Genomic DNA, 15512 nt, shown 5'->3' with positions numbered 1-15512 from the left:
TATTCGAATCTAGCGTAAAGAATCAAAGGGACTTTCAATAAGGGTTGTAACGGGGCTTATGGTCAGGGTAGGAAAAAGGATATACAAGGGCTAAAATATGTCATAAAAGAACACAATAAGAACACGATGCTAGCACATGAAGAACAAATCGGCATAAACAATCAAATCCTTACTCTATTCACTACCCAAACTTTAATAATGAAATTAAATGAAAATACTTTATTAAGATAATTATTTATTTATTTTTTGTATTATTTTTTTTTTGTTTCTTTTTTTTTTTTTTTTTTTTTCGTTTTTTAATTTTTTAATTTTTATTTCTTGTTTTTTTTTTATTTTTGATTTTTGATTTTTTTTTTTGATTTTGCCTATATATATATATATATACCTACACTACCCACAGTTATTCCTTTATACTATGACTTATTCGTACCCAAAGTTCGTTTCTAACTAGTGCCGAAGAAATAAAGTGCATCACAACATGGACTTAAAGTAATTCTTTCTAACATAGGGTTCAAATCGGAGAAGGCTCAATCGAAAGAAGGGTATAAGGCTAAAAAATAGTTTATTATAAAAAAAAAAATAGGCTAAGAAGGCTCAAATGGGCTAACTAGGGGAATATATTGTGCTGGGTAATAAAGAAAGGCTTAATGGGTTACCTAGTGCCCTTATCATTTTCAAAACGCAAGACCCGATAGTTGCAAGTTCAACATGCATACTCACTCAAGTTCTAGGTCATCTAATTGAGCACTACAAATCACACATGAAAATTTTTTTCCAAAAGCTTGAATATATGCAATTTATTTTCTACTGTGACTTTTGGAACATAGGCTCAAATTCTCACAGGGTTCAAACGTCGACTTGACTCAACATATCATCAATCAAATGTCATTAGTCATGCCAAACTAACCTATCACACAAATCACCTTTGACTCACTTCAGACTAATCTCAAAAACATGCGAAAAGACAGCAAATCAGGCATAAAAATAGTACAAAAATCTCTCCCCACACCTAAAGTATGCATTGTCCTCAATGTAAAGAAAGCAATAAAAGAAGAGAGGAACTTCCCTGGAGTCCATAGGGAGTGTAGTAGTTGGGAGCTTTGTTAACACCTCTTCATTTGATCGTGATTTTTAGGGAGGCTTGAAGTTCTCCTGAGTCCTGCGAAAACAACTAACCAATGCAAGTCATTTAGAGGAGCGGATGTGGTGATCGGTGATGACTGAGCAGGGAAGGAAGAAGTCGACGGTGCCGGAGGTTGGAGGTGGCAACTAAACCAAACAAAACTATCAAAAGTGTTATTAGCAATTAAATAATAAAAATAAATAAAATTAAAGAAAGCAATTAAATGATTTTGGGTTGTCTCCCAAAAAGCGCTTTTCTTTATAGTCTTTGAGCTAGACTTCGCCTCGCATCAATTCTGAACATCGAAATCGGCAACGGGTGCCGACTTTATAGGATCAAGTGAGGGTCCCTCGTGGTATAATTTGAAGCGATGTCTATTGGCCACACACTTTTTCTTCGGCTTAGAATTTTGATTCTCCTTATGACATTTTTTCGCTGCCAGCAATGGTGATCCCTTGGGAATCCATCTCCACTTTTCGACAATCTTTTTTCTTTTCTTACTCTCTCCAGTTGGTCTTTTCTCTAATTGTTTTGTCAACACAGTTCTTCGTTTATTCTCATTACCAACTTCAAAAGTTTCCTGCACCACAGAATTAATAACATTAATTGCATATAACGATTTAGATTCAACAGGACATTTGACGGGATTAAAAATATTGAAATGAAATTCTTCTCCATCAAACTCCAAGCTGAGTGTGCCCTTTTTAACATCTATCTTTGTTCCTGCAGTGCACATAAAAGGTCTTCCTAACAAAAGAGGCGGTGGATTAGAGCAGTGCGCATCATGCATATCCAGAATATAAAAATCAATAGGAAAAATCAATTCATTCACTTGAACTAGTACATCTTCTATCATACCATCGGGATAAGCATAGGTTCGATCAGCAAGTTGAATAATAATTCCTGTTTCTTTTAAAGGCCCTAGATTTAAAGAGTCGTATATTGATCGTGGCATGACATTAATAGCAGCTCCTAAATCTAGCATAGCCTTAGTTATCTCAGTTTTTCCAATCCTACAAGGGATAGAAAACATACCTGGATCACCTGTTTTGGGTGGTACCTTTCTTTTGATAACAGCAGAAACGTTTTCACCCGCTATAATATGCTCGTCCCCTCGCAATTTCCTTTTGTTAGTGCACAGTTCTTTCAAAAACTTTGCATACTTGGGGATTTGGTTGATAGCCTCCAGGAGCGGGATATTAAGTTCTACCTTCTTGAATATTTCCATCATCTTTTTTCGTTTGTTTGTCTTTTTTGGTTTCTTCAACCTGTCAGGAAAAGGAGCTGATTTAGTTTCAGTAGGAGGAACAGAGTCAGGAAGTACCTTTTTGTGAAGTTCAGCTTCTTTTTCAATCTCTATCTCAATCTGATCCTCATTTTGTTCCTTTGAGATAGGAGGTGGACCTTCCAATTCCTTTCCGCTACGAAGAGTTATGGCACTGATGTTCTTCGGGTTTTGCTCTAGTTGCGCAGGCCACTTTCCTCTTTCTCGTAGTTGTTTTACCTCTTCTGAAACTTGGCTAATCTGACTTTGTAGCTTGTCGACAGTTGACTTCATCTCTTGCCGGAATTGCAGGGTACTGGTAGCTATAGACTTCACCAAGTCTTCCAAGGACGGACTGGAGTTGCTTGTGGGTGCTTGGGGGAGCTGTTTCTGGTAAGGGCGAGGCTGTTGCATCTGATGTGTGGCTCCAAATGGTTGAGGACCATGATTCTGGTGTGCATTTCCATAGCGCAGGTTTGGATGATCTCTCCAGCTTGGATTGTAGGTGTTGGAGTATGGATTGTACGCTGGAGGTCTATTCATACCGTAGTTTGCAACGTTCAAATCCGCTGCACATTCTTCTTGGAGGGTCGGACATGCATCTGTAGGGTGTCCTGTACTCGTGCATATTCCACACGCCTTGACCTGGACACTCGGGTTGGATTTTTCCACGACCATTTTGCGAACGAAGCTCGTCAACTCAGAAAGTTGTTGCTGCATCGATTGGATGGCATGGTCACTGTTGTTTCCGCTCATCTGTCCAACATCTCTTGAACCAAATTGCTGCGTGTTTTCAGCCATCCTCGCAATAAGATCCCAAGCTTGTGCCGGCGTCTTATTTACTAAAGCTCCACCACTTGCAGCATCAATAATGTTCCTGTCCATCAACGACAAACCATCATAAAAGTATTGAATCAATAATTGATGGGGAATTTGATGTTGTGGACATTTAATGATAAGCTTATTGAATCGCTCCCAATATTCATGGATCGTTTCACCTGATTGTTGCTTGATACCACATATCTCCTTCCTCAGGATCGCAGCTCTGGAAGCTGGAAAGTACTTCTCCAAAAATTTCTTCTTCATGTCGTTCCACGTGTCGATGCTTCCAGGTGGGAGATAGTAGAGCCAATCCTTTGCAGCACCTTTGAGTGAGAATGGGAAGGCTCTGAGTTTGATCTGTTCGTCAGTAACACCTGGTGGTTTCATGCTGGAGCACACCACGTCGAACTCTTGCAAGTGTTTATGAGGTTCTTCACCTGCAAGTCCATGAAAAGAAGGCAATAAATGAATTAATCCAGATTTCAGTTCAAAAGCAACAGCGTTATTGAGTGTTGGAAAGTTAATGCATAAGGGCTGCTGCGCCAAGTCGGGAGCAGCCAACTCCCTTAAAGTGCGGGTATCCTCAGCCATGACAGTCTCTTGATCACTTTCAGAGTCGCTAGAGCTAGAGATTTTGAGGTGGTTTAAAGATTCTGCCAGCTTCGCAACCTGAGCAGCTTTTTGTTGCTTGGCTTCTTTTCGTAGCTTTCGCTCAACCTTCTCGATCTCAAGATTAAATATCAGTTCACCTGTACGAGAAGAACGGGGCATAAACAGGAGGATAAATTAAAATAACACAAAAGAGTAAAACAAAGCGCCAATCCCCGGCAACGGCACCAAAAATTGACCTGTTGCGCGGTCAATCAAATATTTCACCTACTCCGTGATCACAATTTAATGTAATATAGGGGAAGGGATCGTCTCCACAAGGATTGTGTGATTCACTCTTTCGTGTTCTAATGTAGTAAATAAAGGGGGATTTTTCTTTTGGTATCTAATTAAAATAAAATAACAAAGCAATTAAATTAAAGGGGAACTGACTATCAAGGGGATGCCTGGCTCAAGGGATGATGCAGTTATGACACTTGTGTTCTATCATTAATTCAATAAAATTAATTCTTATTAAAGTATCAATAAATTGGTTATAGTTATCAACAAGCTCTGACAACCAATTTTTCCTTACAGTGTAGGTAATTAAGGTACGACCGTTAACTACCCCTAATTAAGCAAATAAACCTAGGTGTGCCCATAAGAATGTTGTCTAACCGCATTGTAATCTAGAAAAACCCAATTCAAAACAATTACTACCTAGGAGGAGCAATTATATTTGGTTGTCTAACCCCCGGGAAGGAACTATTCAACCCGATTGTAACCTATTCAAGTGCGAATACAATTACGGATATCCTACTTGAATTGACTTTAGATTATCAGACTAATTTAAACATCGGTACCAAAATATTCAATCAATCTAACAATCACAAACGCTATTCTCAGAATTAGACAAATATTGATAATCACAAAGAACTTTTATAAAGAAAATCAAGAATCTCCAAAACAAAAGAACCAAAACATTATCACCCCTCAAACCAGAAAAGTATCTACTCCATAATTAAATAACAAAGAACAAAAGAGAAAGATGAAGTCATAGTGGGAGGGGGAAATCTTCTCTGTCGATTTGCTCATGCGCGATCTATGAATCTGTCAGTCTCCTGCTCCTGTGCGTATCTGCCCTAGCCATTCTCCCCCTTTTGAAACGTGTGATCCCTCCTTTTATTTAATGTTTGCCCTAATTATTTTGTAGATGGGCTTTTGGGCCTTTAATTAATTTTATTTCTTTTTTTCTTCCAATTATGCCAAATTTAATATTTGCCCTCTGCACATAGCAAATAAACAATTCGCATATAAATTAGGTAGAATCCAATCAAAATCACTCAATTATCGCATATGATATGAATATAAAACGCATGCGATTTCTAACTATCACTGGCCAGTCCACCAGTGCTGATGCCGCCGCAAGCAGGTAAACATTTACATTTATATGTTTCGGCCACCGAGAATATGGTCGGTTGTTTATTGGCGCAGGTGGCTCCCGACAAAAGCGAGCGTGCCATTTTTTATCTCAGTAAAGTAATGAACAACGCGGAAACTAGGTACACTCCTATGGAAAAATTATGTCTTGCTTTGTTTTATGCTTGCAAAATACTTGAGTATTATTTTGCTCCGAGGGAGACGGAAGTGGTGTATCATGTCGATATTTTTAGATATTTATTAAGCAGACCAACTTTAAGGCGGAGACAAGCGAAATGGGCTGTAAAGTTAGCCGCTTTTGATTTACGATATGTACCAATTAAAGCTGTCAAAGGGCAGGTCGTTGCTAATTTTTTGGCAGATCATCCGAGTTCGATATCCGAGCAAGCGGTTGGTCGTATGGAAACTGTTATCAGTCCTGTGCCCTGGATCTTGAAGTTTGATGGTTCCAGCATACAAACCGGTGCTAGAGCTGGTGTCTTTATTGAGAGCCTATGGGGAAGAAAGTTGACCGTTGCCAAACCATTGGCGTCCGGATTTACTAATAATCAGGCCGAGTACGAAGCCTTATTAGTCTATTTGAGGATCCTCCATCAAAAAGAAGCTAAGGTGATCAGGGTTCAAGGTGATTTGCAATTGATCCTTAAAAAAATCGCTGGTACATTCCAGTGCAAGGATGAGAAATTGAGAAACCTTCGAATGGAGGCCGCTACCATGTTATAGAATTTCGGTGACGCGATTGTGGAATTCATACCTCGACCTGACAATGGGGTAGCTAATGACTTAGCTCAAGAGGCCTTCGGGCATAAGCCATCGGCCGGAGGAAGGTTCAAGTCAGAGCAAGTCTTTATGTGCCTAGTGGAAGCATACGATTGGCGTGCGGAACTAAGAAAGTATTTGGAACAACCAGTCGGTGAAGCCCCTTTAAAGTTACGAAGGCAGGCTCTGAAATATACTTTGATTGATAGAGATCTTTTCCTCAAAGACGCTGACGGAATGCTACTGAAATGCATGGATATCCAGCCATGAAGGTGATGGGTGAGGTGCATGAAGGGGTTTGGAGAGCACACAAATCCGGGTTGGTCATGAGGTAGACAATTTGGAGGTACGGTTATTTTTGGTAGTCAATGACAGAGGATTGCATCAAGTATGATCAAGGATGTGAAGCGTGTCAGCGGCACGGCCCTTTGATCCGAATTTCAGCAGAAGAAATGCATCTAATCGTAAAACCATGGCCATTCTGGGGATGGGCGATGGATATCATTGGAAAGATCCATCCGCCATCCTCCAAAAGACATCCGTTCATATTGGTGGCCACAAATTATTTCACAAAGTGGATCGAAGTTGTACCATTGGCCAACGTGACATATCAAGAAGTGGTTACGTTCATCAAGGAACACACTATTCACCGGTATGGAATCCCGCAAACAATTACCGCCGATTAAGGTACTGTGTTTACTAGTGACAGAGTAACCGCCTTCTCCGCACAGTACGTGATCACTCTTTTGCATTCATCCCCGTATTATGTGCAGGCAAACGGGCAGGCCGAAGCAACCAATAAAATCTTAATCGGAGTAATTAAAAAGGTTGTGGAAGACAATCCGAGAAGATGGCACGAAGTGTTGGGGGAGTCTTTATGGGCCTGCAGGCAATACCGAAGTACAACTACCGGTTGCACCCCATTCCAGATGGTCTATGGGCAAGAAGCGATATTACTGTTAGAAATCACGGTGCCATCTTTACGAATCTTGAAGCAGAATTTGCTCAGCCTTGAACAATACGATGCTTCCGTGCTACAAAGGTTGGATGACGTGCATGAAGATCGATGATTGCCTTTGAGAATATCCGGTTGAACAAAAAGAGAGTGGCACGAGCTTACAATAAAAAAGTACGCCGGCGAGCATTCCACGAAGGAGATTTAGTATGGAAGGCAGTGTTACCCAAGGATTCAAATATAACACATTTGGGAAGTGGTCTCCTATGTAGGAAGGTCCATATCAAGTAAGTAAAGTATAGTTTAACGGTGCTTATAGATTGATGAATATTGATGGGACAGAACATAGAAATGTCATTAATGCTGGGCACCTTATGGGGTATATGTCACCATTTGAGTTTTGATAAAGGAATGAAGTGGATAAGTGAAAGCAGGTCTTTTACAAACCGCTAAATACGAGACAAAGTGAAAGCAGATCTTTTCCAGACCGCTAGCAAAATGGAAGCAGGTTGTGGAGCCGCTTCCAGAAAGAAAGCAAGCAATGGAGCCGCTTCTAGAAAGAAAGCAGGTTGTGGAGCCGCTAAGGAAGCAGGTTGTGTAACCGCTTTCAGAAAGAAAGTAGGCTATGAAGTCACTTCCAGGAAGAAAGCAGGCTCTTGAGCCACTACGAACGCAGGATGTGGAGCCGCTTCAAACATAAGAAGGGGTTCAAACCATATAAGCAACTACCGAGAAGGGTTAACCCAGAGCTGCTTCCACAGATCAAATAAGAGATTGAGAAATTGTTGAAGGTAGGGTTCATTCGACCCTGTCGATATGCGGAATGGTTAGCCAAGATCGTCCCGGTAACCAAGAAGAATGGAAAGATTCGGATCTGCATTGATTTCAGAGATCTCAATCTCGCCACTCCTAAAGATGAGTATGTGATGCCCATAGCCGATATGTTGATCAACTCGGCAGCAGGACATCGAATTTTAAGCCTGATGGATGGTTATGCAGGGTATAATCAAATCTCACTAGCAGAGGAAGATATACCCAAAACCGCATTCAGGTGCCCAAGAGCCTTGGGGATCTACGAATGGACGGTTATGTCATTCGGTTTAAAGAATGCTGGAGCAACCTATCAACGGACAACGAATACTATCTTTCACGATTTAATTGGGCGGTCCATGGAGGTATATATTGATGATGTGATCATTAAGTCTACTGACTTTGATACACACTTGGCCGACTTGGAAAATGCTTTTCTACGGATGAAGCAGTACAACCTGAACATGAACCCAACTAAATGTGCCTTTGGAGTTTCGGCAGAAAATTTCCTAGGTTTTCTGGTGCATGAAAAGGGAATAGAGGTTGATGCGAACAAAACTAAAGCTGTTCTGACCATGCGACCCCCTCGGACGATAAAAGAGGTTCAAAGTTTGTTAGGTAAAGTGAACTACCTAAGGAGGTTCATATCAAATGCCGCAGGGAAATTAAAACCCATCACAAAGTTGCTAAAGAATAAGGCAACCGATTTCTGTTGGGGTCCGGAGCAGCAAGAGACATTAGAAGAAATCAAGCAGGCATTAACCAAACCACCCGTGTTGGTGCCCCCAAGAGGAGATCGACCCCTTCGACTGTATTTTGCAAACAGTTTCGATGTGGTAAGTAGTCTGCTTGCGCAAGAATGGGAAGATGGTAAAGAGATGGCTATTTATTATTTAAACAAAACTCTGGCAAGACAAGAGTTGAATTATACTATGCCCGAGAAAATATGTTATTCTTTAGTCTTTGCGTGTACTCGGTTGGAGCATTATATTCTGCCAAAAGAAACCGAGGTGGTTTCCAAAGTGGATCTAATCAGATTAATTCTGCACAGACCAACCATGCAGGAAAGGTTAATGAAATGGGCCAACAAATTGGCTCATTTCGCGCTGCAACATCGACCTATCAAGGCGGTGAAAGAGCAGGTAGTGACCGACTTGTTGGCGGAATTTATGAGCAACAAACCAGTGGAAAACAAAATGGTGCCGTATATAGGCACTAGTCCTTGGAAAATATTTTTTGATGGTTCTCGTTCAAAAGGGAAGTCAGGAGTAGGAGTTATATTAGAAAGACCTGGAGCCCGCAAGATAAGTTTGCAACTTCAAATGGAGGAGATGGGTCATAAATCTGCCGAATACGAAACACTAATTTTGGGTCTGGAAGCACTTGTGGCCAAGGGAGCGCAGGCAGTTATGATTTGTGGAGATTCTCAACTGGTCATCAATCAAGTTTTAAGACGAGAATCGGCAAGCAGATAATCTGGCCCAGAATGCCTGCCAGCAAATAATTGGTAATGTTGATACCAATATTGATTGGAGAACAGAAATTATGATTTATCTGGAATCACCAAATTCCACGACTCATATGGGCATTCGGTTGAAAGCGTTACGTTTCCAGCTTATGGAAGAGGTTATGTATAAGAGAACCTTTGAAGGGATATTATTAAGATATCTGGGACCAGAAGAATCCATTAAGGTAATGGAATAAGTTCATGGTGGAGTTTGTGGGGCACACCGAGTAGGATTAAACATGCGATGGGCTATTCATCGTTTGGGGTTTTATTGGCCAAAGATATTTGATGATTGTATCAGATTTGCTAAAGGGTGTCAGGAGTGCCAGAGGCATGGTCCATTAAATCATCTGCCAGCAATGGAACTCCAGAAAATGGTTAAGTCGTGGCCATTCAAGGTCTGGGCGTTGGATGTAAGAGGGAAAGTTCATCCGGCGTCATCAAAGCAACATTCGTTCATTGTAGTAGCAACTGATTACTTTACCAAACGGGTAGAAGCAGTCCCATTGAATAATACGATGCAGAAAGAGGTGATTGAGTTCGTACTTAATCATATTATTTACCTGTTTGGGATTCCCCACACCCTTACAACTAATCAGGGTTTGATGTTTACTGGGGAGAAATTTATGGAGTTTCTGGCCTAGTTCAACATTAAATTGCCTCATTCTTCACCTTATTACCCACAAGCTAATGGGTTGGCCGAAGCGGCAAATAAAATCGTCATCGGTATCATCCGAAAAATGGTAGAAGGAAATCCAAGGAAATGCCATACACTGCTATATCAGGCATTGTGGGCCCACCGAAATAGTAGAAATACTTCTAATGAATTCTCCCTATACCAATTAACGTTCGGGCAAGATGTTGTTCTGCCAGCAGAATTTGTTGTATCTTCACCCAGAGTGGGTAATACAACAGCAAATATTGATGAGGCGTATGCACAAGGGATGTGGCAACAACTGGAGGAGGTGGACACAGATCGGTTAAATGCTCTGGATCAAGTGGTTAGACAGAGTGAGATTAGAGCAAAGTATTATGGAAAAAGAGTGTCCCCAAAGGTTTTTGCAGAAGGAGATTTGGTGTGGAAAATAATTATGCCTACATATAAGAAGGTGGACCAATTAGGGAAATGGTCCCCCAATTGGGAAAGCCCTTTTATCATTCACAGAGTAATTGGAACTAGAGCTTTTATTATTGTGAACCAAGAAGGAAAGCTGGTACATGAAAATGTTAATGCTAAGTATCTGAAAAGATATTTTCCTGCCTTTTCAGAACATTGTCATTAATTCTTATTACCAAATCTAGGAACCCCTTTAAGGGTTTGAACCTATAGGAAAGGGTTCTTTAATCATCATCCAAAAGGGTGACACAAGGGTGATTGTCTTCTGGTTCAGAGGTTTCATCCCAACTCGCATAAACTATTTCAGGTTCTTCATCCAGGAGGTCCTCTAAATCAAGACGATAACAATCCCATTGATCTTGCATTTCTTGAAGGTCTTGTTCGGTGCGAACTTTCATGTCTTGCAGAGATTGGCTTTCTCATTCAACAAGAACACGCAGCTTGGAAAGTGTTGATCTTTGTTGGTGGAAAATGTTGTACCAGCTAAGGTCTGGGAGAATGGCCGAGACATGATGGTCTATCATATCTAGATGATGGTCAAGATAAAAAATGCAAGTAAGTATATCAGTAAAGGGTTCATAACTGGTGGATACGCGTTCCGTTAAACGGATTGTGCGATGTATGGTTCTTCTTCCTCTGCCAAAGAATTTAAATTTAAAGTCCAAGTTTTTTGAGCACCTGTATCATGTCCTCGGCATGATGACCTATGGGGTGTTTTCCCACAAGGAATGGTTGCAAGGAACCTTCCCAGTTTGAACTAGGAACGCGAATGCGAGGAGAAACCATTTTTGAGTGTGATGTGGTGGATACTGATGATGTTTGTAGTAGGAGGTATGGAGTATATATAGGCATTGTGGTGTCTAATTCTTGACTTAGTAAAAGTGCAAAGAACAAGGATCTGTGTTCTGATGTGGTATTTAATTCCTGACTTGGTAAAAATACAAAGAACATAGGATCTGTGTTCTGAAAAGTAGGATTCATATATATACTAAGTTCAGAAGTTATATACATTTTACGTCAGAATTACAAGGAAAGCAAGGCCCTAAGGGCGGTTCGGAGGTCGGCCCACTTCAACTCCGACCTCGTGGCCCGCCGACGCTGGTAGGCCTCCTGGTGTCCCCTAACAAGCCTCATTCGTATGCTTGCTTGAAGTTGTTCGCAGAGGCTCATTTGGGTCTGGCAATGTTCCTCCACCAGGTGACTCCCTTCATGGATGTTGTCATCCAGGGACTCCAACTGTTCTTGAAGACGTTTGAGTTCTTCCGTCTTTCGGGAGATCTCAGCCGCCAGCGTTTGTCGCGCCTGTCGGAGTTCGTCCAGCGTAGTCTTGGCAAGGTTGAGGTCTTGGTCGACCTTCTTCAAGGATGCCTCAAGACTGGCTAGATTAGCGGTCGGTTGAGATGATGTGGCCTCGGATGATAGAGGTCAGATCAGAGGTAGTTCAGCTTAAAGTTCGGTGATCCTCACCATCATCCGATCAAGAACCGAGGGGGCTTCCGACTCCAGTGTGGGCTGCACCAACAAGTCTATCGCGACCTGAACTAAAGCCTCGAGGTCGGCTAAACTCAAGTCGGCAAAGGACAGGTCGGTGCAGAGTTCTATGATGAATCTGGCGGGGGTCGGAAGGTTCACTCGGGCCAATACATTCATCTCTTGGGCGGTCTGAAACAAAAGCGTTAAGGTATGGAGGAACAAATTGAATTAGTTACAATACAAAGATAGGGTTTACTTGGTTGAAGGTGGCTGTCGCGTCAGAAGGGGCCATAAACCGACTCGCCATGGGGGTTCTATGACGAGTCGTCGGGCTAGCAACCGACTCATCTACTGGTTGCAGACGGTGGGCGACGACCAGCTTCATACCCTGAAGGGGAAGGTATAAAAGTCAGAATGTGAAGGAAAGAAAATACTAACCGAACCCCTTGGGGCAAAATTGACCGAAGCCTCGCCCGACTTCAAGGAGGAGATCTCATCTATGACGTGAGGCGGTGGGATCGGTTGGACTGGTTGGAGCAGCCAAAGGATCCTCGCCCATAGGTGGGGCGGCTGGCTGCAGCGCAGCAGCATGTTCGGGTGGTGCCACGACTGGGTCGGGTAGTTCCGCGACTTGGTCGGGTAAAACGACAAGCTGGTCGGGCATCACCGCGACCGCATCAGGTTCCTAGTTAAAACAATAATACAAGAGTCAGATATTTACAAAAGAATCATATGGAAATATCTTGGTAGTTACCTGTGATGGTTGCGGGGCAGGCGAAGGAAAAATTGGAGGAGAAGTCTCCCTCCCCGTCGGTTCCTCTAGCCGACGGGTCACTGGCAGCTCCCCTTCTGCAGGAAGAGGGATCGGGTGAGTGATGACCGATGGAGAACTAGGGTTGTCCTATAAAAAGATAATCAAAGTTAGTAAAAATTGAACAAGTATTTCCCTTAGAAAGTTTTTTTTAAGGAAATAACTTACCCCGGCTAGCGAACCCTGAGCGATTGGTTGTTCGTTCGGGGTCGGTGGTGCGGTTGTCGGTTGATTGGCGGTCGGGGTAGAAGTTTATAAGGACAATTGCCTCACTATCGGGTCCTCTCCCCGACGGGTCACTAGCAGTCCTGTGGATGGAGCAGCAGTCGGTCGGTTTATGGTCGGGACCGCAGCCGATGGAAAGGAAGTCAGAGTGAGGTATGGTTGAACTGGGGTCAGTTGAGGATTGGCTGGCTGGATTACGGTCGGTGGAGGAGAATCTGGAATGATGGTCTGGGAAATGGTCGGCTGAGGCTCGGGCGGCTGAGAGACACTCGGGGCTGTGGTCGGTGGCAATGAAGGATCCTCTGGAATAGGAAAACATTAAAATTTAAAGGGTCATACATTGAAAAGGAAATGTGGAAGGAAACAGACTTAACAAATTGCTCCCTCAAGTATTTCGGTAGTCCGCTTGTGTCCACTGGCAGAGATGCCAGGTACTCCTCGATGGCCTGCCTATTGATGACAGGGGCAGCCTTTTGCTTCTTCTTTGTTCCGGACCTGCCTGCGGCAGGCGCCTGCCTTTTCCTTCTCAGAGCAGAGACTGGTCGGGGAGAACCCAGCGCCAATGCAGGGGGCGGGAGAAGCTTTCTGACCAATTGGTCAGTTGGAGGAGCAATCAGAGGCCAGGTGGCCGACCACCAAGCAGGGAAAGTCTTAGCCGCCGAAGGTTTCGAGCGGAAAGGTAAGTAAAAGTTGGAGGTGATGTGGTCGGTAAGTTGAGAAAGATAGGTCGGGATGAGCTCGGGGATCACCAGCCCTTCTGGGTTTTGAGGTATAAGGTGTGGTCGGGCTAGCGGTCCCGGCAGACCCTGACAGCAGCCGAACTTTCGGGCCAAGAATTGGGGCTGATAATTGAAAGTATAAAATGGTCTATGGTTTTTCTTGTCCGACCTCTTACTAGAAAATAGAGATCAGGGTTTCATGGCGGAATCCCAGGAGAAGGGATAAGTCGGATGAGGAAGAGGATCAGGATAAGTCGGGGATATGGTGTGTCGGGGTAAAGCCAAAAAAGGTCGGTAGTATACTGTACAAAGGTTTCATATACATATAGGCGAGAGTTGCTACGGTCTTCGGTCAAATTTGGGTGATGTTAGGGTCGGATGGATGAAGATTAGAGGAACTAGGAGTTAGTCTGGCCAAGGCATAACCTATAGACCTTTGGGGGTTCGGGGTAATAGGTAGTCGGCCAAAAAAGGCATTCGGGAAATAAAGACGGAGTTACAGCTCTAGGAACCAAAATGGTCCCGAAGCGGCTGTGTCCGCCCTCTTGGTGTCGGTTAGGCGGGTGCTCACTCGGGATAAACCCTCAAAAAGGTTAGCCAAAAATAAAGTGCCTAAAGAGAAAAATTGGCCGCTGGCCAGATGAATGGCCAGATCGGCCTGGGAAGAAATAACAAGTTTGGAAGGGGAAAGAATAATATACCTGTAAAAAGAAAAAAGAAGATCCAACTAAAAAATCCAACTTTGAATTTACATAAAAATTTAAAGGAAAAGAAAGTATACCTACATAGCCAAAAGAGAATAAACGCTGCGTGTTCCAATTCAAAGACGGGGGTGCCTTCCTCACCCAGGAACTTGTTGACAAAACTGGTCCACCCCCTCTCCTTCTCGGGAAGTCTGGCAAGGGCCCAACCAGCGTGGTCGGGCTAAGGTTCCCGACCTTCGAAGAAGACCAAGACAGGGTCATCACCCACTATGGGTAAGTGGGCAATGATGGCCACGTCCATAAGGGTCGGGCCAATGGGGCCAGACGGGAGGAAGAAGTCTCCCATCTGAGAATGCCAAAAGGCCGTCATTGCCAGCAGGGCCTTGTCATGGAGATGGAGGGGCTGAGTTGAGAGGAGAATGGCCTTGTCAATGCCTTGCCTCCTCCATTGCGCTTCGAAATGAGGAAGGAGCCTCTTATACCATTTGTGATATGCGTCTTTGAGATCAGTAAGGTGAGTCCTAATACTGTCCAAAAGCCTTTCTGGTTTGAGAGCGGCATCGTTTATAGCCATTGGGGAGAGTCCTAATACTGTCCAAGAGCCTTTCTGGTTTGAGAGCGGCATTGTTTATAGCCATTGGGGAGACTTGAGATATTACAGATCTCATTCGGTCGGCGTCTTCATTGGTGGTGCAATACGGGCGAACGGTGGGGGTAAGAACCCTCGAAGCCACGAAGGGCACCGATGGTTCTGTACCATCAAAAGGAAGAGCAGGGACATATTGATTGGCCATTTGTGAAAAGTAGGCAGATAATGAAGGGAAAAGGATTTTAAAGGAGGATATTTGCTGGAGAGAAGAAGGATTTTTTAGGATTTTTGAGTGCGTGAGTATGGAAAGGTAAGAGAAGGGTTTTACATAAACCCCACGATGTGACATGAAACAGTATAATGATGGCACTGTTCTGTAAACCCCTAAACGTCGTGTCTCACACATTCCAAGAAGCGACGCTTAGGAGTCGGGCGGGAGGAGGCAAGTTGTTGAGCAAGAAAAAAACCAAGGTTTTCAAGAATGGGCCTATAAAATTGGACTGAGGATCGGTGTAGAGTCTAATGGGCCTGACAATAGTAGTAGGACCTTAAAAGTGAGTTCAAATACAAGTCCAAGCGCTATTAAGAGATGGGTTTCTTAAGAGA

General features: G+C 43.2%; 2 protein-coding genes and 1 non-coding gene across 3 annotated transcripts; 2 read left to right on the top strand and 1 right to left on the bottom strand.

The window, feature by feature from the left end:
- Window positions 1–1412: 1412 nt before the first annotated feature.
- Window positions 1413–3980, bottom strand: LOC127250160 (uncharacterized). The gene has a single exon (XM_051273321.1). The coding sequence runs from the start codon at window positions 3978–3980 to the stop codon at window positions 1413–1415; it is 2568 nt and encodes an 855-aa protein (XP_051129278.1).
- On the top strand, window positions 3319–3425 carry LOC127250761 (small nucleolar RNA R71). The gene has a single exon (XR_007838782.1). It is a non-coding gene; the product is annotated as a small nucleolar RNA R71 (small nucleolar RNA).
- Window positions 3981–9507: 5527 nt separating the features above from the next.
- On the top strand, window positions 9508–11768 carry LOC127250159 (uncharacterized). The gene is made up of 4 exons (XM_051273320.1): window positions 9508–9798; window positions 9913–10482; window positions 10693–10759; window positions 11548–11768. Exons 1-4 carry the CDS (start codon window positions 9508–9510, stop codon window positions 11766–11768), a joined length of 1149 nt encoding a protein of 382 aa, XP_051129277.1.
- Window positions 11769–15512: the final 3744 nt, after the last annotated feature.

Source organism: Andrographis paniculata, unplaced genomic scaffold (assembly GCF_009805555.1).
Source record: "Andrographis paniculata isolate CXL003 unplaced genomic scaffold, ASM980555v1 Contig37END, whole genome shotgun sequence".
NCBI lineage: Eukaryota > Viridiplantae > Streptophyta > Magnoliopsida > Lamiales > Acanthaceae > Andrographis > Andrographis paniculata.
This window is presented reverse-complemented; position numbering and strand designations above follow the sequence as displayed.

Excerpts from the sequence above, each read along its gene's own strand:
- LOC127250160 (XM_051273321.1), bottom strand. The coding sequence starts at position 3,980 with ATGCCCCGTTCTTCTCGTACAGGTGAACTGATATTTAATCTTGAGATC.
- LOC127250159 (XM_051273320.1), top strand. The coding sequence starts at position 9,508 with ATGCGATGGGCTATTCATCGTTTGGGGTTTTATTGGCCAAAGATATTT. Across the intron at positions 9,799-9,912 it reads ATAATACGATGCAGAAAGAG|TTCAACATTAAATTGCCTCA; the intron begins GTGATTGAGTTC and ends TTTCTGGCCTAG. Across the intron at positions 10,483-10,692 it reads TGAACCAAGAAGGAAAGCTG|GTTCTTCATCCAGGAGGTCC; the intron begins GTACATGAAAAT and ends AAACTATTTCAG.